The following is a 27,966-nucleotide window of genomic DNA, read 5'->3' on the forward strand; positions in this document are numbered from 1 at the left end:
GGAGCCTCCACACCGCCCACGCCTGGCGCAGCGGAGCACCGCCCCTCCCGGAAGCGCGGCGCGGACGGCGCTCTGTCTCCTCTCCGCTCCCCTCTATGGTGGCAGGGGCGCGGCCGCTCTAGGCAAGGAGGGTTCGTTCTCGCTCCTCGCGAGTCCTCCCGGCCCCTCCGCTCCGCTTCCGGTTCCGCCGCCGCCCCCACAGCGGTGTGTCCATCCCGGCGGTGTGAGTGGGGCCGGGGGAGCCGCTGCGGGGCGGGGGGGCGCTGGGAGGGGCCGCTGGGAGCGGGGGTGCGGCACTGGTGGGGAACTGGGAGGGGGCACTGGGAGGAGGTGAGGGGCACTGGTGAGGTACTGGGAGGGGGGGCTGGGACAGGGTGGGGAGGGTCGCTGGTGAGGTACTGGGAGGGGGTGGAGGGTCACTGGGAGGACTGGGCAGGTGGGTGCGGGGGAGCTGGAGGGGCGAGGGTGGGGACTGGGCCGTGGGGGCACTGGGCAGGGGCCAGTGCTGGGCGCTGGTTGGGGGTGCTGAGGGCTGGGCTGGGGCTTGGTGGGACGGGGGTGAGCAGAGCGAGCTACGGGGATACTAGCGGGACTGGGGACTGGGGGGGCTGCTGGGACTGGGAACGCTGGGGAGGGGAGCTGGGATTGGTGGGGGATGCTCCTGCAACTGGGGGCATCCTGGGAGAGGCCTGGGGTGTGTTGCTGAGGGGGGAAGGCTGGAGGCAGGGAGGTTTGAGGGGGCTGGGGTGCCTGGGAGGAGGGTGAGTGGGTGAGTGCTGCGGGTGGTGGAGGGGCTGTGAGCCCTGCTGTGGGCCAACACTGGAGGCGTGGGGGGGGTCTGGTGGCAAAGCTGGGACAGGGGGTCCGAGGAGGTGGTAGGAACCCCGGGGCATTTGAGAAAGGGGAGGGGGACACCAAAGAGGTGTTTGCTCCCCAAGATGGAAACAACTTACCTGCCCCTAGCACCTGCTGTTAGCGCTGCGGGTTTCTGAAGCTGAGGCACTGCTTTCCCTCTGCCATCCGTGTTCAATCGCTCTGCTTATTCTCCTGATGCTCTGGCGGCCCTGTGCCACGCTTGGGCTATCATGCGGCTACTTGAGAGGCTTCGCAGGTGAAATGGGTGCAGATAAGAGATGGTGGAGCGTAAGCCTGGTTAACCCAGGGATCACTTTAGAGATTTAGGGTTTCAGCACTGGATTGTTCCAATGCTAGGGAGCTTGGATCAATACCGAGGCCTTAAACCTGCCACCTTCCTGTTTATACCTATGTGAAATGAGTGGTAGGGAGCTGGTTTGGAGTCCTGCATGGGGCAGAGCAGGTGTTGGTCAGATGCAGGATCCAGTTTTCTGTGTAGTTTTGGGCTGAAGGGGCTTGTCTTTCTGGTTCGGGTGGTTCCTTAGTCTTTTCATTTCATCATATTTTTGGTTCAGTCTACGTTTAAATGTCAAGCCAATGCTTATAGCATTAAGCATTGCCAGAGCTTCTGGAGAAATTCCTCTATTTCATCTCTTCTTGTTTGCTGGGGTTGGAACAGGAGCCTTTTGCTGTCAGCTTGAACACCTCTTACCTGTGTCCACCTTAGCAACTGCTAGACACAGAACACTAGTAAGGAGGGAGCAATCCAATGTAGATTGTCTCCTAAAAATACAAGGATGTTTATGATGTTGTTGTAATTTATCTTGGCTGTCTTCAGTTTAGATTTGTGTACAAGAAGCTGGCATTTTCTTGAGTTATTTAGAACATTGCTATTTGTATATCTGGGCTATTTTGTTTTTTGCCTTCATCTGGGACTAGCTATAAACCATGCTGAGTTTGCTTAAAGGATGAGGTAATACTCAGTACTGCTAGCAAGCTGTCTCTGAACAATGTGCAAAGCAAGCTCTGACATATACGAAGCAAAAATCTGTGTGCTCGTGAGAAAAAGAGCTTTCTCCTGTGTTGCACTTAGAATATGGTAGTTTGCTTATTGACCTAAGTCAGATCTTGTTTATATCTATCAAAACAGGTTGTAAAGACATGTGCTGTGCTTAGCCTTGCCTGACTCTGAGTGTTTCTAGGATTCTTTGTGTTTCAGAGTGTGTGATCTGAAGTTAGAAAAACGGCAAAATGTCCTGCTTTTTGGGTTTAAAGATAATCTCTGAAATTCAGCAAGGTTTCTTCCTCTGTGTAGGACTCATGCAACTGGGATGATGTGTATGGTGGGGTGTTTTTCTCCTCGATTTTCTCTATATTCTGCTGCTCTGGCTGCTGTTAAAACAGTATTGAAGTAGCTCAGCTGGGAGGTATGACCCAGGTTGACAAATCCACATATAATGCAAACAAAGAACAGCAAGGCAATGTTCAATGCCTTTTGCATGGCACCATGCCAAGTACTCCCGTAGAGGAAAACATTTAAGTCATCTTTTAAGCTGGGCTCAAATCCGAAGGACTGTGTCAGCAATAACATTGCAGCTGAACATGAGCTGTGTTTTTAATTATAAAACAAAACCCACAACAACTTCTTCTTTTGGGATGCTGTGCTTTTTTTTTTTTTTTCTTTCTTTCTTTCTGGAAAGATTGCATGTGGCTCATGTGGCTTTCCCAACCCAGCCTCTGTTTTGGAAGGAGGGTGAACGTCTCCTGCAGAAGGAACGGACTTCCAGAGCTGTCCCCAGGCATAGTTTGCTTTCCAGCTTGGCAGGAGCAGAAAGGGAGAGAAATCAAACCAAACCCAGTAATACTGCCTAATTGGGGTGAGGCGGTAATCACACAGGCACGGGGCAGGCAGGAGCTCCGGGGAACTGGGCTAAGCAACAGGTTGTTTCTTGTCTGGTCGCTTGGCAGCCGAGCAAGATCACGACGTTGAAGGTGGTAGAAATTGCGACGTTACCCCTCAGCTGCTGCTGCTGGGAATTCAGCTGCTGAGGGATTAAATCGATCGAGGTGGATAGGGGGAAAAAAGAGCGGTAGTGGTGTTGGGGTTGGTTAAGGGATGAGGAAGGAAAGTGTTAAGAAACAGCAAGCTGGTTGTACTGCTGGGCAGTGTCTTGGAGTTCAAAGCTATGCTTGTCCTTTTGTTGCTGAGCCAGCAAGACCTGTGAGGTTTAGAGGCAAGACGGGTGGTGGTTAGGGAACAGATGACTTGCTGCTTGGCTGGTAGCATTTAAGGTCATAGAAGTATGTACAAGAGAAGGGGAACTGGGGGGAAAAATAGCGAAAGGAGGAAAGAGATAGGAAAACCCTTTTTTGGGATGGTTTCAGGGTCACAGGTTCTTAACAGTGATGCAGATTGTTTCATCAAAAACAGTAAAACTGCCCACTCCTGAGCTTGTTTTTCAGCCAGTACTTGAAAACTGCTTGAGTCATGTTTGTCACAGAGCTGGCAACTATAAGAATGAAATGACAGATATCCACATAGTTTTGGGCAATCCCTGTATTCTAAGATATTAATACTTTGGTTCTGTGGAGCAAAAAAAGTGCTGGTGAGACGATTCTCTCGACTCTGCTAAGTACTTGCTGGCCCAGCAGCATTTTTTGGTCCTGTTTGTAAAAATTCAGTGTAGCACTGAAATAATAAGCTTGTGTGTGTCTCAGAGGTAGGATGTCAGATCTTGACAGAGAAAGATTTCAATTTCGAGCTTGAGAGGGCTGAAAAGTAATGGCTTTTCTTTAAAAAAAACAAAAACAAAAAAACAAACAGTGTTGCATCTCCTGGGAACAAAAGAAGGGAAAGAAATGAAAGGGCCTCGCGGTGGGGGTTGCAAGTAGGGTTAATTGTTCCTTCCATCAAGATGCAACACAGGAAAGTATCGTTAGGGGGAGTTGACAGTTTCCTTTGTCTGAAACATGGACTTCTCTCTTCCAGCCGAGATATTAAATGTGCAGTGCTTTTTTTGGAAAACAAAATTTTGCACCCAGGGGAAAGACAGCTGCAGAACATGTCAAGATCTGCTGATTATAAGGAGTTAAAACCCGCCTTTTCCCTTCCGAGACTGAGAGTTTAAAAGCTGGGCTGAGCACCACTGCTTCCCAGCCTCTCCACCTCAGGCTGTTGTGTTTTCACTAACATTGTTCATCTGAGCCCTTTAAATCCCTGGGTTTGCCAACTAATATCAGCAGCAGGTGCAGAATGAAAGTTGTGAAACTTGTGCCTGTGGATGTAAAGCATTTGCTTCTTCCCTTACATTACGCACTCACCAACCGTCCTTTCTCTGAGTTCCTGCCTTACAAACTGGCTGTTGTCAGCTCCGAATGCTGTTTGACTGCTTGTTCTTTTTTTATTATTATTCTCAGGTGTTTTAAGGAACTGGAACCATGACGGACTCCAAATACTTCACGACCAATAAAAAAGGTTAGTGTTAAGCTGGTGCAGTGGATTGGAGGTGGTGGGTGGCTATTTTTACACAGCTTTTTTAGCTGCATGCAGAAGAACTTGTGCTTTTCTGTTAGGTCTGTCCCTGTTTCTTGTCTTAATCATCCAGGGAGAAACTTCTAAAGTAGGTCACATGGTGACAAAAGACAAAACTGATGTATTATACGGTTTTGTGATGCACAAAATGACCCAAATTGCTGCTTTTTCAAGGATCAGAGAACAAAACATTGGGATTTAAGTGCAGATCTGGTCAGAGACAAAGTTTTAGTTATGGACTAACAAGTTCAAGACTGAGGATGGTTGTTCTGTTGGGCATCACAGGATTAAGTTGATTGAGAGACATTTAGTATTTAAGGTGTAAGTCTATATCTCTATATCAAGCTGTTGCAAAGATAATGGGATTTCCTATTGCCAATTCCTTCAAAGCTGCAGTGCTCCATTCAGCTTTCCCTTGGCTTTACTGCAGGTGTGGTGGTCACCTCACCTCAGGAAAAATTGCTGCCGTTAAAAATGGGAAGACAGGAAAGGATCTGTGGGGACGTTTTACCTATTCACCTCTTTCAGCACAGGACTTGTTCTGCTGAAACCATCCCAGGCAGATTTTTTTTTTTTCTAACCTGTTCTTAAAACAGTGTTTATTCCAATTCCTGCTGGCTGCAATTTAAGCCTGATGTTGCTCATCTTTCTCCAGAAGATGTGGAAAATGGTTCGCATTAACCTCTCCTCTTCAGAATGGCTGAATGTTTCTGATGAATGTTTGCCAGTGGAAAAAAACCTACAGTGTTGATCTATTTATGTTTCATTACGCTTCAGAATGAGCTCATAAATTAAGCAAATGCAGTTCACATCTAAGGAACAACTCTATCTGTAAGTTCAGGCCTGAAGTATTGGGCAGATTTTTCTGGGATGGCTGCAAGAGGCCAGCCTGCACTGTCTAAGCTGTAGTGAACATGCTGCTGCTGGTTCAGCTCTGTTCCAGGGCATGATCTCAGCGTGAGTAACGTGAGCATTTCTTTCTCAGGCAGGAGTTATTACAAGTGGTCACTGCACTGTGTTCTGAAGAACAGTGACTTCTCTTCTTTTTTTGAAGCACCTGTTAGTCTTTTTGTGCCAGGCTCATCAGTAATTAGTGCTGCCACAAAGTGGCACTGGTGTGTAGGAATCAAAGGTTAGGGGCTAGAATGTATTTTGTCAGAGATATTTTGATATTTGTAATGTGTCCTAAGCGTGTGGCTTCCAGTGGGAATACTGCTCATTGTCCTTCCTGGGGAAAGCTGCCTGTCGGTTGGGAGCATTATCCTTCTCACACCACTCGCTCTGTCTGGAGCAGGCCTGATAAGCTGTCTTTTTCACGTGTTGCTTTATTTTGCAAACTTGCTTTGTCACTTTTGTGATCCAGCCTGAACTGACTTTCCATGCAGTAATATCTGGAAGAATTAGTGTCATGGAAAAGGCTGCTTTGGCAACCTCAGAATCCAGACGAGCTGTGTTACTTGCTGCTTTTGTTAGTAGTAGCTCTGTCTTTCTAGCTCAGAAGGAATTTATTCCACTGGACTAAATTTGTGCTCTCCTGTTTCTGCCACTCTGTATCATGGCATTTGGGCTATGCTGCAGTCTGCTGTTTTCTCATTGCATTCACAGGAAGCAAGCGATGATGAGTAAAAGTTAAAAAGTCTGGGCAAAATTCCTAGCTAAGTTAGTTGTGGGTTTTTTTTTTTCTTGCAGACACTAATCTGGTGTCTCCAAATATCTTTTCATCCTGGTTATATAATAGTTGCCTCTGAGAAACAGGCGCTACAGTGATGTGGTTTAATGTTCTAGAAGTGGGAGAGCTGCAACATGCAGCGTGGTTCTTGTTAACTGCTTTTTCGTTAGCAAGTTATAGCCCATATCGTTCTCAGAGCGTTGCAGCTTTCTTTCTACGTGTTCTCCATAAGGTCTGACAGCTTCCACCTGTTGCTGTGCCAGTTTTATGGGAACAGCAGGCCAGGAACGTCAAAAGTCACTTCTGAGGTATCGCTAAAGCCTGGCCCTTTTCTTCTCCCAACTTAATCCGTTTTGTCTTCTACCAGGAGAGATTTTCGAACTGAAGGCTGAACTCAATAATGAAAAGAAAGAGAAGAGAAAAGAAGCTGTAAAGAAGGTTATTGCAGCCATGACCGTGGGGAAGGATGTCAGGTAAAAGCAACTTTTCTTTCACTTGTAACAGCTCTGGTTCTCCTGGGACTCAGTTGGGTGTAGTGGCACACGTCTCCCTGGGTAGTGAGGCTGGCTGTGTCCTTGCCTGTGCTGTGCCTGAGTCACAGGTTTCTTGAGCTCCTTCCTGTTACTGAAAGTAAAAGAAACAACCATTTTCAGTGCAGGTTTAACTAGGTGCCTAATAGCCCTTTTTATTTAAAAACCCATCTGGAATTCAATTATTTTATATGTCACTTTAGATGATGTTTTCTCACTGCTTGCTAGCCTGGCTTTTAGTGTTAGAAAGGTAATTCCAAGTGTTATTCTTAGCCTGACTTGTCATAGCATAAATTTAAGCTACACTTTAAAATGAGTGTTTTTTAAGCTGAACCTTTGCCTCATAGTGACTAAAGGACACAGGTGTTTACCTTCTGCAACATGGTCCCCAATACTTTTTTCTGTCTTTGAGGCAACCAGGAAAACTTGCTTGAGTGAATGCTTTCTCCCTTCCAGTGTCTGCTGTTACTGGAGTCTACCATAAAGTTGCAGGAGTCGTGGATTTGTGGCAGTGTGGTCTGTTGCCACGGAAATTAATACAAGGTTGCAAATTTAGCATCATGACTTCATTGGAGAGTGAAGGAACAGATAAACTGGAAGGAAGAAAAAAATAATCTCTTTGGCCAACAGCACTTGCCTTTCACCTTTAGATCTCTACAGCATACCTGAGAGCTGCAGATACCCTTCTGTAACATCCTGTGTTCTTCTGCAGTGCTGTTTACAGATTGCTGCTTGATATTTCAGTGAAACTCAGCTTGTCAGCATTTAAGTTCCTAACTGCTCTAGAGTTTACTAGTCTGAAATTTGGCAGGTTCTTTGTAAATGTCCTACATTACCAAAACATTTTTAAATAGCTTTTTTTTTCCTGTGCGTTCATTTTGAGGCCTGGCACGGCAGAGTTTTCTTGTTTGGTGAACTCCCCAATTAAAATGCTTTTAGGAGATTGCATTAGCTTTTACCTCTTCCAGAACTGACTGATGTTAAAGCCCTAGAAGAGCTTAAATGATAAAGCTATCGCAAAATGCTCTGATAGGGAAGTTGACCTCTCATTAGACAGCAGGGTAGCTAGAGTGGAACTCCAGTTTTCCTGGCTTCCTTGATACTGTTACTACCCCTTTGCATGCCATGTAATCTCACTGCTGTTTCTCTGTTCTCGCTTGCTGTTGTCTATCCAGCTCTCTCTTTCCTGATGTTGTGAACTGCATGCAGACTGACAACTTGGAGTTGAAGAAGCTGGTCTACCTGTACCTGATGAACTACGCCAAAAGTCAGCCAGATATGGCCATTATGGCTGTCAACAGCTTTGTGAAGGTAACTTGCTCCCATGGCTCATCAGAAAATGGTTCAGCGCAATGGCTGTCACCACATCACCTTTTTCCATTAGCCTTTGTGAGCTGTTGTTTATCTCTGCTTTTGTACTTGAGTCTCTTGGCTGGGGATGCTTGTAGAGGAGCAGAAAATAAGGAGTTGGCATGCTGAATCCAACAGGTCTGGGTCCTCTCTCTCACTTGCTGCTGCTAGTTATTGCAGAGGAGATGACTCCAGCACCCCTGTAAGTGGTTATAAGAGAGCCTGCTCCAGGAAAAGCTACTTCTGTCATTTTACTAATCATCATTAAAGACCAACTTCAGGTGTTGGATAATAGAATTTATATTTTTCATTTTCCAGCCTTTGTAGTATCTCTGTTGTACAGATATCTACTTCTTGTTTGAACATTTCAGGTGTGCTCTGTGTGGAAAACCTTTATCTCTGGTGAAACTGAAAGATGTTTTACTGGAAAAATAAAAGCCTGATGGCTGTATTACCTTTAATTCTGTTGTCAAGTTGCTGCTTCTTATCTAGGAAATGTTATTTCAGTCCCAGGTTATGTAAGGTAAAACCCAGTGCTTAGAGAATGTTTGAGACTCCTAGAGCATTATAAAATCTGAGAGACTGGGGAATCTGATCATGTTTTAAGTTTCTGGCATGGTGCCTGACACAGAGAGGTGAGAGGAGCTAGGCAGAGATGTCCCTACCTTTCTCTCTGGAAAAAATATTATTGCCTGTCATATCTTTAAAGTGTAATTCTACTAGAATGGACTAACAAACATCCATCATATTTTCTGGCTTCATACTTTTCCATGCAAGGAAATGTCTGATGTCCCTTTTGGCAAGGTGAGGGACAAGCGTTAGTAAAGAGAAAGTGCTGACACCAGTCTGCCCCAGCTTAGCACATCACACACAGTTCAAGGTGTTGAATGCGCTGGTAAGAGATGTCACTTCCCTTGTACGCTTTAAGTGATGCATTTAGGTGTTTTTTCGACTGTAGAAAATTTAAACAGTGAAAGATAAATGTACCTTGTGCCTTTATAGGCCGTTCTGCATCCATCCTTTTATAAGCTGATTTTGGAGGAGTGTTGCTCAGAGATGTAGATGGATTGGATGTATGGAAAATTACGTAAGCTTGAAGTATGAAGTGTTACATTCCCTTCTGCTTTTTTCTTCCCTCATCAGAAAAGCACCTCGACACTAGCCTTTGCTTAGTGCTTCATATGTTGCAAACCTAAGGGATGCTTGTGTCTATAACTGATGGCCTGTGAGAAATATACCTTGATGATGGTTGCATTATGTTTAGTTGTTGACTTTTCCCATTATATTCTCTTGCTCCTTTAAACCAGTAAGGCTGGAAACCAGTATTTTATTTTGTCTGAAAGTTGCCCATGGTGAGAGCTGCCTCTCTAGCATAGCTGTAGCTGCTAGATCATGTTGAAAGAAGCTTTGCCTGGGAGAACCAAGGGATGCTGAGATCACAATTTTACAAGCTATCGTAGCCTGAAAACATCTTGAGATGGTGTAGAATGTTTCTGTGAACCAGTAAGTTCCACCTTTTATCCCTGATCTGAAATGATTGCGCTTTTTAGCATGTAATCAGAGAGAATGCTTTTTGTTTGAAATAAGAACAGCCTGATTCTGGCTACAGGGAAGGTATTGACAGCTAGTGGTGCAGATTTGTTTACCACGTATTCTGTCCCCTTGCAGGACTGTGAAGACCCAAACCCTCTCATCCGTGCCCTGGCTGTCCGTACAATGGGATGCATCAGGGTGGACAAGATCACAGAGTATTTGTGTGAGCCCCTTCGCAAGTGTCTGAAGGATGAAGACCCTTACGTACGAAAGACTGCAGCTGTCTGTGTGGCGAAGCTGCATGACATCAATGCCCAGATGGTGGAGGACCAAGGATTTCTGGATTCTCTGCGTGACCTGATTGCAGACTCCAATCCCATGGTAATGTATATGTCCTTCCAGCGCATTGCTTGAGTTTGTAATGGACAGATAATCAGAAATGTGAAGGCTTTTTAATTGCAAGTGATGCACCGGGATGAATGCATTGGTTAGAGAACACTTGTTGCCTCAGAAAATAGGAAATGCCTTCTATTCTTAGATCTGTTTGGGCTTTTGCCTATCTTGAGTGCTGCAGCAAAATAACTTCCTGGTCAGATGAGTTAGAAGAGCAAGAAATACTTGATGCTGCTACCTTGGTGACAGCTTGTAGCTATTGCTTTCCTGCAGGCTTTGGCTGTTTTTGGACTAAGAGGTTGAATTAATTCATTCGCTAATGCAGATAAATCCACTGGCCTGTAATGAGTGGAGAAAATCAATGCTTATGTTTTTAATAAAGTTAAATGAGTTGTCAGAGCAGAGGTGGCGATCAAGACCAAGAATTTCACAGGAGTAAATTACCTACTAAATCAGTGTTTCATCATGGTTGATGAAGGGTCCATTTCCACGCCAGGCATCTTCCGCTATTATTTTGTAACTAAAAGATGGTGGGCAATGGATTGAAGTGCCCCACTGCATGATCCTTTCATTCAATATTTTTTTCCTGTGATCTACCAGAATCCAGTGAACATACTGATATCGTTGTAACTCCTAGCATGGAAGAAAACTTCTGCAGCTCATTTTAACTCGGAGTTTAATGATATGTCTGCTACTTTTTTTTAGCTCTTCTAGAGCACAGATCTGATTTGACTCTGCTTAAAGACATAATTTCACATTATTAGGGCAGGTCTAACAGCTCTTTCCATGGTGCATGAATCGAACCACATAAAGGAAATTGCTGTGCTGTTACAGCTGTCTTTGGGCAGGTTTGGGTAGGTCAAGTGCAGATGGTAAAGTACTGCCCCCTGTAGTAGGACAGTGAAGGCTGCTGATTGCTTATCTTTCAGCTTTCTAGGGACAGTAAAGGTGTCTGACTCTCACAGGCACAAGTCTGCGAACGGTGGTGCCTATCAGAAGATACAGGCACCTATTGCCTCTGATCTCTCTCTTTTACAAGCTGCTCTTTTTCTATGCCTGCCTGATTTTTTTTTATGCCAGGTTTCTGCATGAATATTGATGACTACTTGAAGATGCTCTCCCTGTCTAGGCAATTTTGAGGCATACAGAGGAACACCTGCTTTTTAATTTAATGTTGAGGGTGTGCTTTGCAGCCTCTGAAAGTACTTGACTGGGCTGCTTCAGCTCCACTTAAATACTGGCCCCTGGCATTCACTAGCGCATGGGCAGCAATGGAGTGTGCTGTGGAAAGGGATATAACCTAGCCTTGGTTCCAACTCTTTAATTTTCTTCTGCTGATTACAGCCACATGGATATGAGTTGAGGAGCTCAGGCTGAAAATATGAGGTACTTCAGGAGAAATTATTAAGGTTTTGCTTGCCCTTTCTGCTCATTAATCTCTATGGAACTAACTGTTTTGGTAGATGAACCATTGGCTGTTACAATAATACTGATATCTATTTCAAAAGCACATGAAGGTAATACTGACTTAAATGAATGGAGAGAAGAGGAGAAATACCAAAGGGCAGTGTATGCCCCATTTGCTAGATAAACCACCAAAAGTAGCATAGGGATTCCTAATAAAACATCAGTACAGCTAAAGTACAACTAATGAGCTCCTTGGTGGTAATGAAGATGGGCTGGGACAGCAAAATTGATTGCAGCTCTACAGCTACTGAAACTGTACAGGATCACAGTACCTGCCTCGTGTCGTACTCACCTGCTCTTCCTGACGCTGAGGATTCACAGCAGGCGAATGCGATTTGAAGGAGTGGTAGTGATGAAGAGGAGAGGCCTGTGGTGTGTTTTCAGATCCACAGGGTTTGAGAGGATCATGTGGCTGGTGTTCAGTGTACTGTTTCCCAGGTGTTACTGTAGACAGGGCATTATATTCTTGCTGTTTAAGGGTGCACGGGAAGAGATTTTATCAGGTTTGGGGCTCTCATAGCTGCTGACTCAAAACAATATTTAATCTGGTTACAATTTTAGTAGATACAGACATTCCTTCTAGTTAAGTTTATTGCTTTGCTCCGCTTTGAAATTGATGCCTTTGTGGTACAGTCGTTCCCTCAAAAGTACAGGAGCTCTCCACCCCTAATTAAGGCTCATCTTCCTAGTCAAACCATCCAGCTCATTGCTGTTTTCTCCATGTGAAATTCCAGTGGGGGTTCCTGATGACCTGGAATTGTTTGCCAAATAAGTTATATTTGTTTGCAAGCTGAAAATTATTAAAGTATTTCTCCATGATCAGGTGAAATGCAGCCCTGCCTGGAAGCTCTTTTTAAATAAAATGCATGTATCAGTATCTGGTATCAAAAGAAAGATGACTGAAAAGAATGGTACAGATGGATCTAGCCTTATGGCCTATTCCTCTGTAAATGGTGCATCTCAATCATTACAACCTGTTATCTAAACTCATTCATATTTATATTATTATAAGTATTGCTCCTCTTTTGATGACTTGTGGAAGTAGGCAACATTAGACACTTAATGAAGCAGAATTTTTTAGATTGGAAATCCACACTTGTTCTCTCTGAGAAATGAGGATTTTGAGCAGGAGCTAAAAATCTCCTGTTGAAAAATAGTCTTCAAGAAGGGTTTTATTATGGGTTTTGTAATTGGCTGCCTTTAGCACATGAGCAAGCACTAACCATTCTAGCTGGGTGCTGGGTAGAGTAACAACTCCATCTGTGGCCTGCTAATTGCCTTGTAATTGTGCAGAAATCAGGGACCATGTTTCTATCAGCTCAAATCACCCTCATCATAAAGTTGTCTAAGTTGGAGGTGACCTTGTCAGAAATGTTTTGGTGTGGGGTTTATTTTCATATTTTTGGACTAATAGTTTATTATCATAGAACCATGCAAAGAGAGACTGGGGATGTTCAGGGCATCACACTGAAGTCCTGTTGAGGTGCTGTAGGTGCACAGCCAAAGTGCTTTTCCCCTTTATCTGGGCTTTTTGTTGTCAGGATCTGGCCTTCATTCAAATACAGTGGTACAGTAATACAGTGACCTTTTGAAGAGGGGTAGGATTGCACCCTTCCAGATAAGCTGACTAGTTGTGATTAGAGAACTGGTAGTTCAGTAGCTTTTCTGAAAAATCTCTGGTAGCTTTGCAGTTTCTCCTGGGTGAATTAATTAAAACTTCTAATTGCATATATGTTCATATAGATATATATATATCAAGTTACCAGATGGGTTGGTGGCTTGCTGCATTTCAGCTGAGCAAGCTGCCACGTCTTACCTTGTGCAGGCAATGGGCCAGTAACACGTACATGGGCATGGTTTGGTTACTGGGTGGCTATGCTGCAGAAGTTTGATTGTGGATGGAGTCTTTAATCTCATTTTACAGATAGGCCTAAAGCGCTTGTGGCTGTTCTCTGTCAGTTGGGATCCTGCCAAAGAGTTTCCCTCCATAGAAGAACCCTTGTTTCTTCCCAGAGCTGTCTTAAGGCAAACCCTTCCCCTTTTTCGCTCTGCAGTTCCTTGTGTAAAGCTCAGCAGAACCAGGTCTGGATGGATGAATCTAAAGCTGGGGCCAGGCTGCTTCATGCTGTCAGCGTGCTGCTGGACTTATTTACACCTACGGGCCCTTCTTGCTGGTAACTTTGGTATAGTGCAACTCAAAGCACATCCTCCCATAATCTTCATATTCGAACAAAATACAGTTTCAGTATAACATCCCAGGATTTTTGTGTATTCCTGTTTGTACGTGGGATGGCAGATTACTGCAGAATGCCATTGACGTCCATCAACAGCAGTAGATAATAGCGGGGTGAGAGAGGTAGGTCTGTTACACACCTACTGATGGCCAGGGGCTCTCTGGAGTCTTGGACAAACTTTTTTCTTTTTCCTGATACTGTCTTGTTCTGACATTTGTGAATCAGACCGAATGACTGCTCGTTGTTGGAGTGAGTGCTGAGCCCTGGTGATGCACAGCAAGGCCAGGAGATGGCAGCAGTTTAAAGCAGAATCAAAGCTATTGCTAGGCAGACACCTTATTTTGTAACTAGTTCCCTCCTGGCTTTTATCACAGCACTTCTTCGTTTTCTTCAGGAATGTAAATGTTAGCAGAAAAACATAACAGGAAATCCATCTGGTCTTTTAATATTTGAGTGGAACAGCCTTTCTCTCTTCAAATATTTTTAAATCCTCGGCCTTCTAGGGTAACTCTTAACCCCATGGAATGATTTTTCTTGTCAATCTACCTGTTATCCACATGGCTTAAGTTAGGTAGGTGTCACCTTCTCCCAATTCTTTTCGAGGTGCTGTGGGGTTTTTAATTCTTTCTTGTAGCATTTCATCTTCCTTATATCCTGCTTGATCACTGTGGTGTGCTGGATCAAAGCTTTCACAGGTGTGGCCGTTCTCCTCCTGTGTTTTCATGGGCTGTATAGACATAGCGCTTACATGCTGTCCAATAATGTCATGTTTTACACCATCTACACATCACAGTTTATTGGGAGAAACACTGCTGTGAATCAATATGGAGTAAACTGAGATAACAAACAAGCTGATTAGTAAATACACCAAGTGCATGGAACATATTTAAACTCTTTGTCCCTGAGGTTTTTTGCCTTTAGCATTTAATAACCTGCGCTATGAAGGGAATCTGTTGAGCTCTGAGAACTAGAGGTGGCCAGGTCCATCTTGATCTAATCAGAATTCCCTCTAGCAGTATTGGGTCCCTGTAGTTCACAGACTAGACTAAAAACCTATTGATACAGATCTCAGTGCTTTCTTGTCTCTCCCACTGTGACTGCAAGCCATGTAGGTTCCTTCTCTGCCAGCCAGAACTTCAGCATGTTTGTTTGGGCTTCCTGGATGACCGTATGGAGGAAGGTGGTCTTCATTTTGTTCTTTTTCCTACTAGCTGGCAAGCAGTATGTCTTTCTGCGATGATGTCCTGAGGAATGAGCCTGTTTAGAAACAGAAGCAGCTTTTGCCTCCTAGGCTGTCCTCCACTGTGTACTTTGCAGAAATTTTATCCCTTGCTGTGTAATAAAGCTGAGAAATGAGCCCCTTGCTGAGAAACTGTTGGTGGTCCTCTGAGTCCCAAAAGGACTTTGTGGGAGGCAGTCTGGGATGTCATGGGACTTCTCTTGCACAACAGGGGCTGGAACATCACCTTCTTCATGGGCGCAGGAAAGCACTTGTTCCAAGCAGGGAAACTTGGACTTCTCACAGCTGTGTGGGTTTTTTCCCCTCTGCATCTGATGTTTTATCTAGTATGAGGAGTGAATCACCACTGCTGGATGAGTTCATGATTCCTGCTCATGAAGGTTGTAAGGACTTGAAAATTCATATCCTAGTATGGAGCTGAATATTGCTGGGAGCTGTGGGCTGTGCCTCTGCAGTGTGTTGTCAGCCCAGGGCTGCCTCCAAGATAACCTGGCTGTCTCACCAGCTGTAAAATATTATTCTTCTTTTCAGCCTGGGTGTTGCACAATGAAGGCTGTATCTTGAAGTCCCCCAACCATGTCTGTGTTGGTTCTGTGTGTAGTTTGGTTTTTTTAGTCTTTGTGCTGCAGGTGGAGATAATAATTCCTTCTGGGAGATACCTGATGGCGTTTGTAGGTGGAATTTGTTTACCTGGTGTTGGATACGTTACAGTGAATGAGACTGTTACTTAGGGGCTGATGAAGACCTTTGGGGCTTGTAGGGCATTCCTGCTGTTTACATGAGGCTGCCCAGGAGCGAGAGCAACACTTTTTGCAAAGTAAGCAGACAGCTAGCAGTAGCAAGCTGGAAATTAAATAGGTAGAGGTTGCAGAGGAGACTCTATAGAACAGCAGCTATGTTAATGTACATGGTGGGATGCTTGAAAGAGGCAACGTGGGAGATTACCAGGGATTTCAGAAGCCAGCTTGCGTGTCTACATCGCAGCAGTCAAGACTGCAAAGATTTAAACTGGGGGAGAAGGTAGAGCTGCCATCCATAATCAACAGCACGGCTTCTGGTTAGCCACTGACCCCGTGTGCTCTGCCTGCGGAAATCCGGTTTAGGCTTTGGGCTGAGCTCCTGCAAGGAAGGCTGGAGTCTGACTTACTGAGTAGCTAGGTTTTTTTCCAGGTTGTCATCCTAAACAGGTCTGAGGGAATTTCAAGACTATGTGGACCCTGACTTTTTTGTTTGTTTTGGTAGGCTTGTGGATGAGGGATGCTGGTCTTGAGCACTTTCCATAGGAGCCGTGCTTTTCCCTACCTTTTAAATACTAGCAGTCTGGCAGAGAGATGCAACAAATTTATATGATAATGCATGAATTTCCATGACTCCACAGAGTCTGTCCTCCCAGACCCCTCATTTATAAAGCTTAATTGACAAATTCATCCATCAGAGACCTGTCGTCTTCCAATTGCTTCTACCAGCATGTGTCTAATTTCCAAAGCGTTAGTCTTGCCGAATAGATCATTCCAGGACCTCTAATATCAATCAGAGTGCTGGGGAATTCTTTTGACATGTGTCTAGATGTTACATTTTCAATCGGAACAGACACTTCTAGCTATTGACAAGCGCTGTTTGTCACAAAACGCTGGGGCTATGATGTTTTGTAACTCTGCACCCCCCTTCCTAGGGCTGCATAAGGTTTTTGTTAGTGCTTAGCTGGTGCCTTTCTTCTCAATAGCTGCTTGGGTGAAACACAGCCATTTGCCACTGGATGGTGCCAGTGAGAACCTCCACAAGGAAAATTGGAAAGGGCCTTACAAAAAAAGCCTGCTATAGAAACCTCCCTGGTGTGTGATAGGTGCCTGATCCAGGCTGGGATCAGACCACGGTGCTTTCCGGAAGAAGCATAGGGGGTTGCAGGCCCTCGGTGGCTTTCTTGTATAGCTTGGTTTCCTGCAGTGGGGGGCTCAGCAGTACCAAGGAGAAACCCTTTGTGTTAGAGCCATCCTTGAACAGCTTCTTGCCCACCTTCTACAAAAGGTTCACCTGTTGGGTGAAAGTATGGTTTCCTGTCTTACAATGAACACATTCTGATTTTGCAAGGACGTGAGAGTAGGAGTGGTGCTTTAGCATGTCAAAGTGGCATTCTTCTGCAGTGCATAGTAGGAGCAGGGAAGTGCAAAAACCAGTTAGGGGAAGCACGCTGTAGGAAGCGTAACACTGACTTCCTTTCCATTGCCACCTCCAGAAAAATTCATCCCTCTTGCAAAAAGCAAGCAGGAGGTCTTCCCCACCCAGGCAATTTTCGAGACGTGGTCAGGAACTGATCACGTATCCAGCAGTGCAGTTCCAGACTTTTAGGCACTAAAGTACAACCTCCTGCAATGGAATTAGTAGAAGATGAATGACTTACCCAGAGCCCTGGGAATCTGTCACAATTAAGGCTGAGCAGGTGAGCTGTTACTACTTTCCAAGACTATTCATAGAATGGGGATGTGTTAGTCTCCCAGGGTTCTAATTTAAAGCCATACACGTTACATGCATTAATGTTGTGAGAGGTTCATATAGGCTCTCTGACTGCCTGCTTGGGCCATTTTAATAGTTCATAGACCCTTTCTAGGGAGGCTTGTAGATGAAAGATATAATTAACATGAACACGTAAGGGTCATGTGCTCAGGAGTGAGAGCTTGTCTGTGTTGGTACTTGTTAGGGACCTTTCAGGCACACAGCATCATCGATGGCCGTGAAAATGAGTGGCCTTGTGAAATATCCATCCATGCGGATGCCCCTAATATCCCATCTGGGAGTCTCTGCTTAATGACACGAACAGACCATGCATGCTCAGCGTGCTCTTCGAAAATGTCAGCACTTCTCCATTCTCAAAAACATCACATGGTGTCTAGCTCCCTTGAGGGTAGGAGCCCCCAGCTATGTGGGGAAGGCAGCCTTTCCTCAGCATCTTTTCAGGGCCTCTTAATTTTTCCCTCTTTTCTTCATTTTCTCTTCATTTTAATGGGATGGTGAGCCAGAGGTTCCTGTTTTAAGCAGCAGAACGTTGTATTTCATTAACTCCATTACACACTTGGTTTAATTTCCAATTAGCCTGGGATGCTAGCAAAATAATCTGATTGCTTTGACTGTTTGGTGTTCTAGATCTGCCTAGCTTCCCTCCTGTCCCCCCACCCCCTGCAAAGCTTTTCCGTGTGGGTTGATAGGCAGACACTCAGGTTTTCACCCACCCCCTTTCCTCCTTGTTAATGTATTTTATACCATTTGCTCCAAGCTAAAGGTTTGAGCTGCCAGAAGGAATAACTGGCAAACAGTGTTCCTACCTCTGCAGCTCTCCGCGAGGTCGGATCTGTCTGTGGCTGTAGAGGGGGTTTGTCTGTAGGTGGGTTTAAAAATGCTGGGTTCTTGTTAAATCTGTAAAGTAGTTCTAAGGGCAGGATTTTATTTTTTCTTTAATAAGAACCTGTAAGATTTAGTTATCTTCATCCCAATTACACTTTTCTGAGAGTCTAAATTTGTTGGGAAATTCCAGCCACCAAAAAGCGGGTTTATTGTCGTTTGGCTCAACTGTGCTCTAACAGGATGTTGCAGTGACTGCATTTGAATAATGTTGAAGCGTACCCAGGGTGAACTGATTTAAATCAGCAAGCCAGGGACCTATTATTATTAATGAATCTTCAATCTGCTCTGCATTTGTACTTTCTAGGTGTTTTTTTAGGCTGATTCTCGTTGGCTGGGTAGCTGTTAGCTTAAAGTCTGTATTCTTAATTGCGAGTCAAGAGAGGCATTTTGCCATGGAGTTAACTTACAAGTTTAAGCTTTTAAAGGCTTTTCATGTTCATTAATTGTTTTGGCTCACATATCTGTGGCTAGTGGGTTGACCTTGGGGTTTTTGTCATTATTTTTGAGAACTAGAATCTATACTAGATGTTAGTTTCTTGCTTTTAGTCTCCTTCTTCCAATCTGTGAAATAAGTTATCCAACTTCTGGTTGGTTTCTCATCAGAATGAACTTGTTGCGTGTTGTGAAAAGCAGAGAATACTTTGTTTGCTAAAGAAGCTTATGGCGCTTTTTCCTCAGCCAAGGTATGGCATAGGCTGTGAAACTTCAGTTCCATGGAGGACTCTGTCCTACACCACTTGTAAAGCTTTAGCTTTACTTCTAATATGTCCCCCAGCAGTACATAATCATTGCTACTTATTTTCAAAGTAAAAATAAAAAACAAAACACACTCAGTTATCACTTGGTACCTTCTAAGTGAAGTCCAACAGCATTGAACAGCAATATCTTGTGTTGCTCTGTTAAGGAGAAGTATCAACCGAGTTGAAGATGTAAGGTTCAGCTTTGATGTCGTAGATTTTATATGGCCAAAACATCTTTCTAAATATTTCCAGTGGTACTTATGTAACTGCCAAAGTATATACTAGGTTACCAGGTGATGTAATACATGGACTGGTGTTGACTGGTTCTTCATGGACTCTTTTCCCATACCTGAGCAGTAACTGTTAGTATCCCAAACTGTGGACAGCACTTCAGTCTTTGTTTACGTGTTGCCTGAGCTGTTACTTAGAACTGTCAGCAAAGTAGGAGTCGTGTACTGGAATGAAACCATGCAGTGCCGGCTTGTGTTGCTCTATGTTCCTGTCTCATAATGAAGCCAATGGCAGTGCCAATGAAGAGAGGTGAGCATGCATACTTGAACCAGTGTTTATGTTGGACTGGTTCCTGAAATCTGTTTTCATTTCAACTGTGCTGCGGCTGTGTAAAAAGCCTTGAAGATGCTAATTATTTTTGTTGGCATACCGTAACACATCAATATGTTCAGTGCAAATCGCCAGCAAGTACTTTTTTTTTTAATAAATGTTGCTTAAAGTTTGAAGATATTCCCCATCCCTTCCCTTATCCCCTTTTGCTTCATTTATCATCTTGTCACCAAGTTGACAGCAGCCCTGTTCTGCTAAGGTAGAAGGTAAGGACCAGCTGTAATTGCGGGCTATGAGATTGTATATCCCAGCCCATCTGGCAGAACTGAGCTGCCACCAAACATTTCACAGCCCCTTCCAGCCCATTTTTCTAACACCCAAGGAGAGCACAGCCCATACTCCTGAGTGCATCTTGCCATCTGACGCTCCTCCTCATGGATGCTTTTAACGGAAATCCGACATCTAGTGGGTTGCCATGTAGTGTCCTGTCCTCAGCTTTGATTTGGACGCTTGCATTTATGCTGCCATGCTAGTTCCTGAAAAGAGTACAAAAAGATCCTAAAAGTAAGACCTCGTTCACAGTCAGGTCTCTGGGTTGGAGCTACTGTGTACCAGGCAGCCCATGGTAACAGCATTTCTGTGCATCCTTTGCCTGTGGCAAACTCAAAGTGATAGACTTCACTTATTCCGCAACGAAAGAAAGTTAAGCGTGGCTGCTTTGACTTGTACTTGCCCCAGGGTTTAGGAAACCCACATGGCCCAATTACTGCAACGAAGGCTGTGTGAGCACATTTGCCAAAGCTCAGGCCTATTCCTTAGTACAACTGACAGGTACCTTTCTGCGATGCTTTGGCTCTGTCACTTTTATTACTTCAATTTTTTTTTTTTTCCAAGTCCTCATTTCATTTTATAAGTGTTTTTTCATACGGTTTTGAACTTGTCAGTTGCTTTTATAATTTGTCTTCACTTGTAAACTTGTAAAATATAATGAAATTAAAACTGTATTTTTACTTCAGTTTTATGCTGTCACATTAACCATTCAGGAATTAGGCAAATTAAATAATGGGAAGAATAAGCAGCACATCTTAATAAGTCACTCATTAAAACAGTACAAGAAGACAGCAGTTCTGATTGCTAATGATTTTGGTAACAGAAGGCTCATTCAACTAATGAAATTCATAAAATCTTGGATCAAAATCCTATCTCTGACCTCTAGGTGTGAAATGCAAAACAATCAACATTACTGTGCTTGTGCAATGACTTTGGAATATATTGGTTTAATGACAAGCAGCGATGGGAACAATGCAGAGAATTTTCTGGTCGCGCTGTTCTTGTTTTCAGTGTTCTATATCAAAAGCGTCTTTAGTCATCCAAAGAATCAGATGATTTGAGATAAGATGTTTCTTCGCTGTAATCCCATAGAAAATAATGCTATAAATCTTCACTTTAGCAGGTATGAATTGTGAGTTGGGCTGGGCATGATATACATTGCAAAATAACCTGAAAGTGCCTTTTCATAGGGTATATCAGATTTGTGTGTCAAACTCAGGCTTAAATTCCTATTCTAGTTAAAAAAATCAGACTTTTGTCTCGTCAGTAAATTTTCTATTTTTGTCTATATATTCTGCAACTCTTCTATTTTAAAAATCTTCACATGGCATCTGTTAGAATAACTGTTGAACTTGAGTACGGAACTAAGAATTATAAATTTGTGTTGTACTCCCACTTCTCGCTTTTGTCAAGCTGGACCCTGAACCTCATCTCTGCTTCCTTTCATCCAAGCTTAGAAAAGAGAAGACCTTATATAGTCTTCAATGTAGCAAGAATATTTTTGGTGATGAGTTGTGCTGAGTGCTTGCTTAAGGGGACTCCATAAAGCAGACAAATGGCTGCTATGGAGACTATTTGGAACTGAAATATGTGTTATTAAAAATTTAGCAGGAGTTGTCCATGTTAGGGAAATTGTGTGTTTGCTTTCAAACCAGGTGACCTGACAGAATTGCTACAGAGCTGAAGGCTGCCTGGCACCTGACATCTCCTCTTACTGAGGAGATGGTTCTTCTCATTTAGGATCACGTTAAGCAGTGTGTCATGGGACTGCTGAGGGGAAATTAGGCAAGAAGCATCCATCCTGAATGAGATGGGCAATTAGAGGTTTTGAGACCTTGACTATATCAGTTGAGCATCTCCTGGAAGTGGGGAGTCTGGAGGAAGGTGAGATGTTCTTGTTCCATGTGGACACTCTCTGATGGCATCTCTAGCTCCCTCCAGACTAAAGTCTCTTGTGAGGTGCTGGTCCTAGGCCCCCATTCTGTCCAGAGGCAACTTTAACTTTTGTTTATCTTCAACAAAAGTACTTTCAAGTTGTAATTTCTCTAGCAAAATGCTCTTTGCAGCCATGCTGGCTTTTCATGTTTCCTATGTGTGTCAGCAGCCCCCTCCTACTGCGATGCTATTCTTTTACTTCTTCCCCAAGAGACTCTTCACATTTTGGCAAAGAGCAAGGTTACAGTCAAGCTTTGGGCTCTCCAGGTTGTTAATGAGGTTGTACTGGGTCCCTGAAGGCTCGGATGACTGACGTGGTGGCTGCTGCTGAGCAGCTGATAGCACGCACCAGGATCTCTGTCTTTGTTCCCATGTGTAACCCATGCTAAGCCCAAGTTAATCCCTGCCAAGCCACTGATGGCATGCTAGCAAAGAACGCATCTTCTTGTCTCTTCTCCCAGGTGGTAGCGAATGCTGTGGCTGCCTTGTCGGAAATCAGTGAATCGCATCCCAACAGCAACCTGCTGGATTTGAACCCTCAGAACATTAACAAGCTGCTGACGGCTTTAAATGAGTGCACAGAGTGGGGCCAGATCTTCATCCTGGACTGTCTGTCCAACTACAACCCCAAGGATGATCGTGAAGCTCAGAGGTATGCTTGTTCCTGCTCTTTGCATGGGCTATTTAAGGTTATTTGGTAGCAGGGCACTTGCAGGCTTCTGGTAGTGTTGTAACTCTGACAAGGGTTTGAAATTACAGAGGTCTCTGTTCAGGTCTGTAACATCACAAATAAGACTTGAAGTAAGAGGTTTGAAAGGGAGGCAACTTTTGGTAGTTTGGACTGATGCTGGAAACCTTCCCCTTCCCTTTGCAGAAACACTTTCTCTGGTTATCGTTAGGGGTTTTGGTTTTTTTTTTTTTTTTTCACTTTTTTGTATTTAAAAGGCTGGTTCTTACGGGAACTGGCACTACTGAGAGGTGATCAGCCCAAGACCAAACCTATAACAATGGTTGACCTATCCAGAAGCATTGTTTGGAGGATTTTCTGTTTTAAAGCAGAGGTTTCAAATCTGGTTTTGCTACTTTGAGAGGCAAGAAGTCTTTATAGGTTTGGGGGCTTCCGAAGTACTGCAGGTCTGAGACTGGAATATTTTTTCCAACTGAAAACTAGTATGTGATACAATAGAACTGAAAATAAAGGTAAGAAATTATTTTTCTTATCACTCCAAATTCACCCCTGCACTTTTACCTTTAGCTGCAATGAGTAAACCTAAATACAAAGACTTAGGGTTTAGGTAAGGGGGTGTTAATTTGTGGACTTCAAGCCGCCTCCTCATCTGTGTCCAGAATAACAAAAAATCGGATTCTGTACCCAAGAGAACAAGGAACTAGCAAGGAAAATTAGTTGGAACAGAGGAATTCTCAGACTTGATATATTTCATGTAGATGAGAGGGGTGGAGGGGGACGAAGGGGCACAAGCCCCCACACACAATCCTGGGCAGGCCTTGTTGGATTCGATGGGTTTCTTCAGTGACTCTTGAGGCACAATAGATAATCCACTGTTTTTAAAAAGCTTGCCATTAGTTTTGCTGATTTTTTTTTTCTCCCCTCCACCTCCTTCCCCCTTGTGCTCTGTTTCTGTGCCAGAAACAGCTATTAATGAGTGCTAGAAACCTGCAGAGATCTCCAGGGTGTCAGGCCAGTATTATCCTAGCTTCGTCAGAAGGGGACCGCTAGTTCCAACAACTGTGAACGTGTCCCAGTCCCTCATCTGCAATTCCTCTGAAGAGTGGTGTATAAAACTGGATGGGCAGTAACTACTGTTACTCCTTTGTGTGGAGTTTAACTCTCGGAGCCTGCCTGATCTCAGGTAGAATGACAGCACCTGGGTTTATATAGTGTTCTCCTTCACAGCAAGGCTGGTGTCATTACCCCCGTGCGTGGAGAAACTGAGGCACAGAGAGATGAAGCAGCTGGGTGACCTCGGGCAGCCACAGCTGGGGACTGCCCCTGGCTTTGGCTTATGGATTCCTCTACTATTCACTTGGCCATGCTGCTTCCCTCCCAGCAAATCTTTCAGGGAAAGAAACTTTGAGGCACAGATGGGAATAAGATTGTTCTGGGTTAGCAATATGCAGGAGGGGGTGGGAAGAAACTTGACAGCTGCTGTAAGAAAGACCATATGAACCCAAACTTCCTTTCTGCTTGGGATGGGTTGTTTAGGATGCTGTTGATTATAGGATCTAGTGAGACAAGTGGTGAAGCTGAGATTTGAGAGGGTATTTAGGTCACTCTTTCTCTGTATCTTCAGAGTAACAGAGAACTCTTTTGCAGAAATAAATCGTTGAAGTGGCAGCAAACTCCCCAAGCAAGCGAGATGCGTGTATCGCCTCCGAATGATTATATGGGGGCTAAAGTGTTTTTCTGATAGCTGTTTTGTTAAAGTTGTGTTTGTAAGTGACAGACGAGATCACAGAAATAGAGAATACCACCAGGCAAAGGCAGAAAAAGCTAGTAACTGAACATGCGTTGGGACTGTAGTGCTGAGAGCTGGAAGAGTTCCTGAGCTCACTGTGGCAGGAGAGAAACTTGAAGCTGTGAGAGAAGTCATCTTGTTTGTTTCCTGCTGTGTTCAGGAAAGCAGGACTTTCTTGTTCTCTGTGAACAAAACCAAATCAAAGAAGTAAAGCTTCCAATCTGAGGAAGCTGTTTATAGCTAAATCCCCTAAATTCAGATAAGATCTGGAATATTTGACATTCTGAAATAAACGTGAACCCTTTCTTACTCCTCTGTTTCCAGTATTTGTGAACGGGTGACCCCTCGGCTGTCTCACGCCAACTCGGCAGTGGTGCTGTCAGCGGTGAAGGTCTTGATGAAGTTCCTGGAACTCCTTCCCAAGGACTCTGACTATTACAACATGCTGCTGAAGAAACTTGCCCCTCCGCTGGTAACCCTGCTGTCTGGAGAGCCTGAAGTTCAGTATGTTGCCCTGAGGAACATCAACTTGATTGTGCAGAAAAGGTGAAGGCTCACGGGGGTGTTATTCCTGGGTTGTCAAAGAGCATCTGGTTATCTCAGACCTTCTGGTATTTCCACATGCACAGCACTTCATTTAATCCAGGGTCAATCCCGTGAGGGATGGATTAAAGCGTCTCATGACTCTGGTAGACTGAATTAATTTTCTTTACAGCATATTTGTGATACCAGTATCATACAGTGGTTCTTTACCTGCCTCTCTCTTCACTGCCTTTTGAAGAGCAGTAAGAACTGCCCTCTCATTAGACCATAAATCAGATTGCAAATAGGAAGGAGGGTGTAACCGTACAGTTCACAGTGACCTGTAGAAATGCAATGTGCCTATGCTGTTCTCTTCCGCATAGAAAAACCAGGCTGGTGACATGCTGATGTACAGCGGGTTGGTTTTTTTTTTTCCCCAGTTTACTCCCATGTGCATGTTTAAATACTGTTGTTCCTTGCTGGAAAGGTGGGATAGGTTGGATAGCACTTTGTGATTGTATTCAGGGCAGAGTTACTGTGCGCTGGCATCTTGCAAGTGAAAGCAGAAAATGAGTTTGTAGGTGGGTTTTGCATTGAGATGAGGATGTTATTCTGTCACTGAAAGCACTGATGTCCTCTGACTGTCTGCAGTGGTTGGCTCAGCAGTTCAAATGAAGGAGGTAGAGATGCAGGCATAGAGACTTGAATTCTGCATTTTGCATTTAAATGATCTTTTTTTCCAGCCTTCTAACTTTCTTCAAGTCATTATTCTCATATGTTCCTTTGCATGTCCTGGACACAAAGCGACCCCATTGTGGTTCTCAGTGAATGTTTGTGTAGATTTCTGATAAAAGATACCTTTGGTTAGGATAGAGCTCATCGTTTTTACCAGTCTTATGTGAAACAATGTTATATTCCCTCTAGGCCTGAAATCCTGAAGCAGGAAATCAAGGTGTTCTTTGTGAAGTACAACGACCCCATCTATGTCAAACTGGAGAAACTAGACATCATGATCCGCCTGGCTTCCCAAGCAAACATTGCCCAGGTCAGCTGAGCAAGTTCTGATGTGTCCTGCATGTGTTCTGGGGATGGAAAACCTTCTCATGGTCCTTGCACGAGGATGTATGCAACTACTGCTAGTGTTGTCCTGGCCTTTAGGCATCACTGTCCCTCGTATAGTTGCTCTTTGCAGCTACTTAACGGGAGGTGATGGAGTTTCCTCCATAATTTAAATAAGAATAGCATGGTTTGTCTTGCATCTTGACCCTTAGGTACATCGCATTTTACAGATTACAATTCCAGGACGAGAGCTGATGTGTCAAATGAGTCACTGCTAGTGCTGAGGTTGGAATGAGAGGCTTGTTTCAAGTGAGAGAGGTGTGCCTGTGGAGGCATTCAGAAAGGCCAAACATTACTGAAGTGTGAATTTCAAGTGTATTAGTTAAATTCTAAACCTTGCACAGGCACTCTTCAGAGCTAAAATAACCTTTACTTTGCTTAACTTGCTTCCAGAGTGGAAATTGCACAAAGCTAAACTGAATTGAGACTGCTTTACAGTGTAGATTTTGGATTTGACATACTTTTAATGCAAATTCTTTTCTTAAAGGAAGTGTTCTCGAGTGCCACCCTAGCCACAAGGCCTAACACTAATGCAGAATGATTAGTGCCTCTGGTCAGTGCTATTAATGTCCTGTCCTAATTGTCACAATGCAATTTCATTTAATGTGACACTTTTAAGCACCTCTCTTCAGCTCTCTCCTCTGATGTTTTTTGGAACAGAGCAAGGTAATTCACGCCCCTTTTGTACTGGGGACATGGAAAACATTTTAAAAATCAGTTTCCATGAGAATATCTTCAGAATTTTCTATTTACTCTTGATAGGCTCCATACCAATTTTAATGCATAATGTTTAGATAATGCAGGTGGCTTGGGTGAAAGGCAGTGGTGTCTGGAGGGCAGAGTCTGGCGCTGGGATCTGCAGATTAATCTCTTCCTGGCTCTAAAGAGGCGTTCCTAAGACCAACCCAAGTTTCATCAGAAATACTCCCTGAAACGAGACCTAAGGAAAGAGGCTTCTACCCACATCCTTCCTGTGCAGCTTGTCGAGACTCTTCCTCTCCGTGCCTGTTCTAGACCAAGGCAGCAGACTAGTTGAATTTGAGGCACTCAGACTCGGGGAGTATTTGAAAAGCATAAGCTGCTAAACCCGGATGCTCTAAGTACTGTGCAACATAAATCATCCAAGGAAATAATGAAACTTCAAAACACAGATGTCCTGTCTACTCCTTGCAGATTTATTTGTCTGCAGTCTGGCCCTTCAAGGCCTCTTTATCTTGTCATTGTTCTGAGCAATTGGCATCGACTAGAGATTTTTTTCAAACAACCGTCTCGCTTTGTGCTGTTCATCTGTCCCTTGCAATCTATTTGTGACATCACGATGAAATCTCTGATGTCATGTTTGACATGAGAAACTGAAACAAATGAGATTTTGAGGGAATATAAATTGCATAGGATCTCTTTCTAAAAATCATTTTTTTTATAAGCCAAGTGATTTGTTTAAGATAAAGTAGCTTTTTAGTTAGTGGTCCGTAAGATCACAGCAGGTCCTGGTTTAAGCCCTTGTTTAGTTTCCATTAGTAAGAAAACCAGAGACAAAATAGTAAATCTTATTCTTAAGAGGGGAAAAATCTTCACACTGTTATTAATCTCTGTATAGGTGCTCCAGGGTGTCCTCAGATCTCCTCTGCCACCTCCTTTGGATCCAGTAGGGATCCAGAGATTCATCTCTGCACTGGAAAGGAGAAAGAAAAAATGGTTATTGCTTAGAGCTTTGCATACAGTGAATGTAGAACAATAAGCACAATAAGGTATACATAAAAATCTTACGTGCATGGATGTGACTCCTGCTTCACTGCATTTTCAGTGTAAGAAGGAATGGCAACATTGAAGTTTGGCAGGGCTGATTTTTCCCTCAGCTTTTCTTCAGGGGAATTTGAAAATAATCTAGACCAAACCATCTTTTAGCTTTGGCCACCCTAAACCAACTCTTGCTACCTATTCCAAGCCTGTAGGTTTCAGAGATAGAGACTGATTACAGAGTTTGACTGTGTTAGCTTTGAATGTGTGTGGCTAGCTGTGGAAGAATACATCCTGTTCATGTTTGGGTACGCAAGTAGCATCGTTTGTCCGTGGAAAGTTCTCT

General features: G+C 43.9%; 1 protein-coding gene across 3 annotated transcripts in view; it reads left to right on the forward strand.

The window, feature by feature from the left end:
- The first annotated feature begins 84 nt into the window (after positions 1-84).
- The window catches only part of AP2B1 (adaptor related protein complex 2 subunit beta 1), an 81,645-nt gene continuing 53,763 nt past the window's right edge, over positions 85-27,966 (forward strand). The window contains exons 1-8 of one of the 3 annotated variants that reach the window (XM_054847551.1): positions 85-223; positions 4,273-4,330; positions 6,424-6,529; positions 7,762-7,897; positions 9,605-9,850; positions 22,227-22,417; positions 24,567-24,788; positions 25,689-25,809. In XM_054847551.1, the coding sequence (XP_054703526.1) occupies positions 4,294-4,330; positions 6,424-6,529; positions 7,762-7,897; positions 9,605-9,850; positions 22,227-22,417; positions 24,567-24,788; positions 25,689-25,809 (1,059 nt within the window). In that variant the 5' untranslated portion in view covers positions 85-223; positions 4,273-4,293. The remainder of the gene's footprint in view (positions 224-4,272; positions 4,331-6,423; positions 6,530-7,761; positions 7,898-9,604; positions 9,851-22,226; positions 22,418-24,566; positions 24,789-25,688; positions 25,810-27,966) is intronic. The other 2 variants (XM_054847550.1, XM_054847549.1) reach the window with 2 other exon arrangements.

This window comes from Grus americana, chromosome 19 (assembly GCF_028858705.1).
Source record: "Grus americana isolate bGruAme1 chromosome 19, bGruAme1.mat, whole genome shotgun sequence".
Classification (NCBI taxonomy): Eukaryota; Metazoa; Chordata; class Aves; order Gruiformes; family Gruidae; genus Grus; species Grus americana.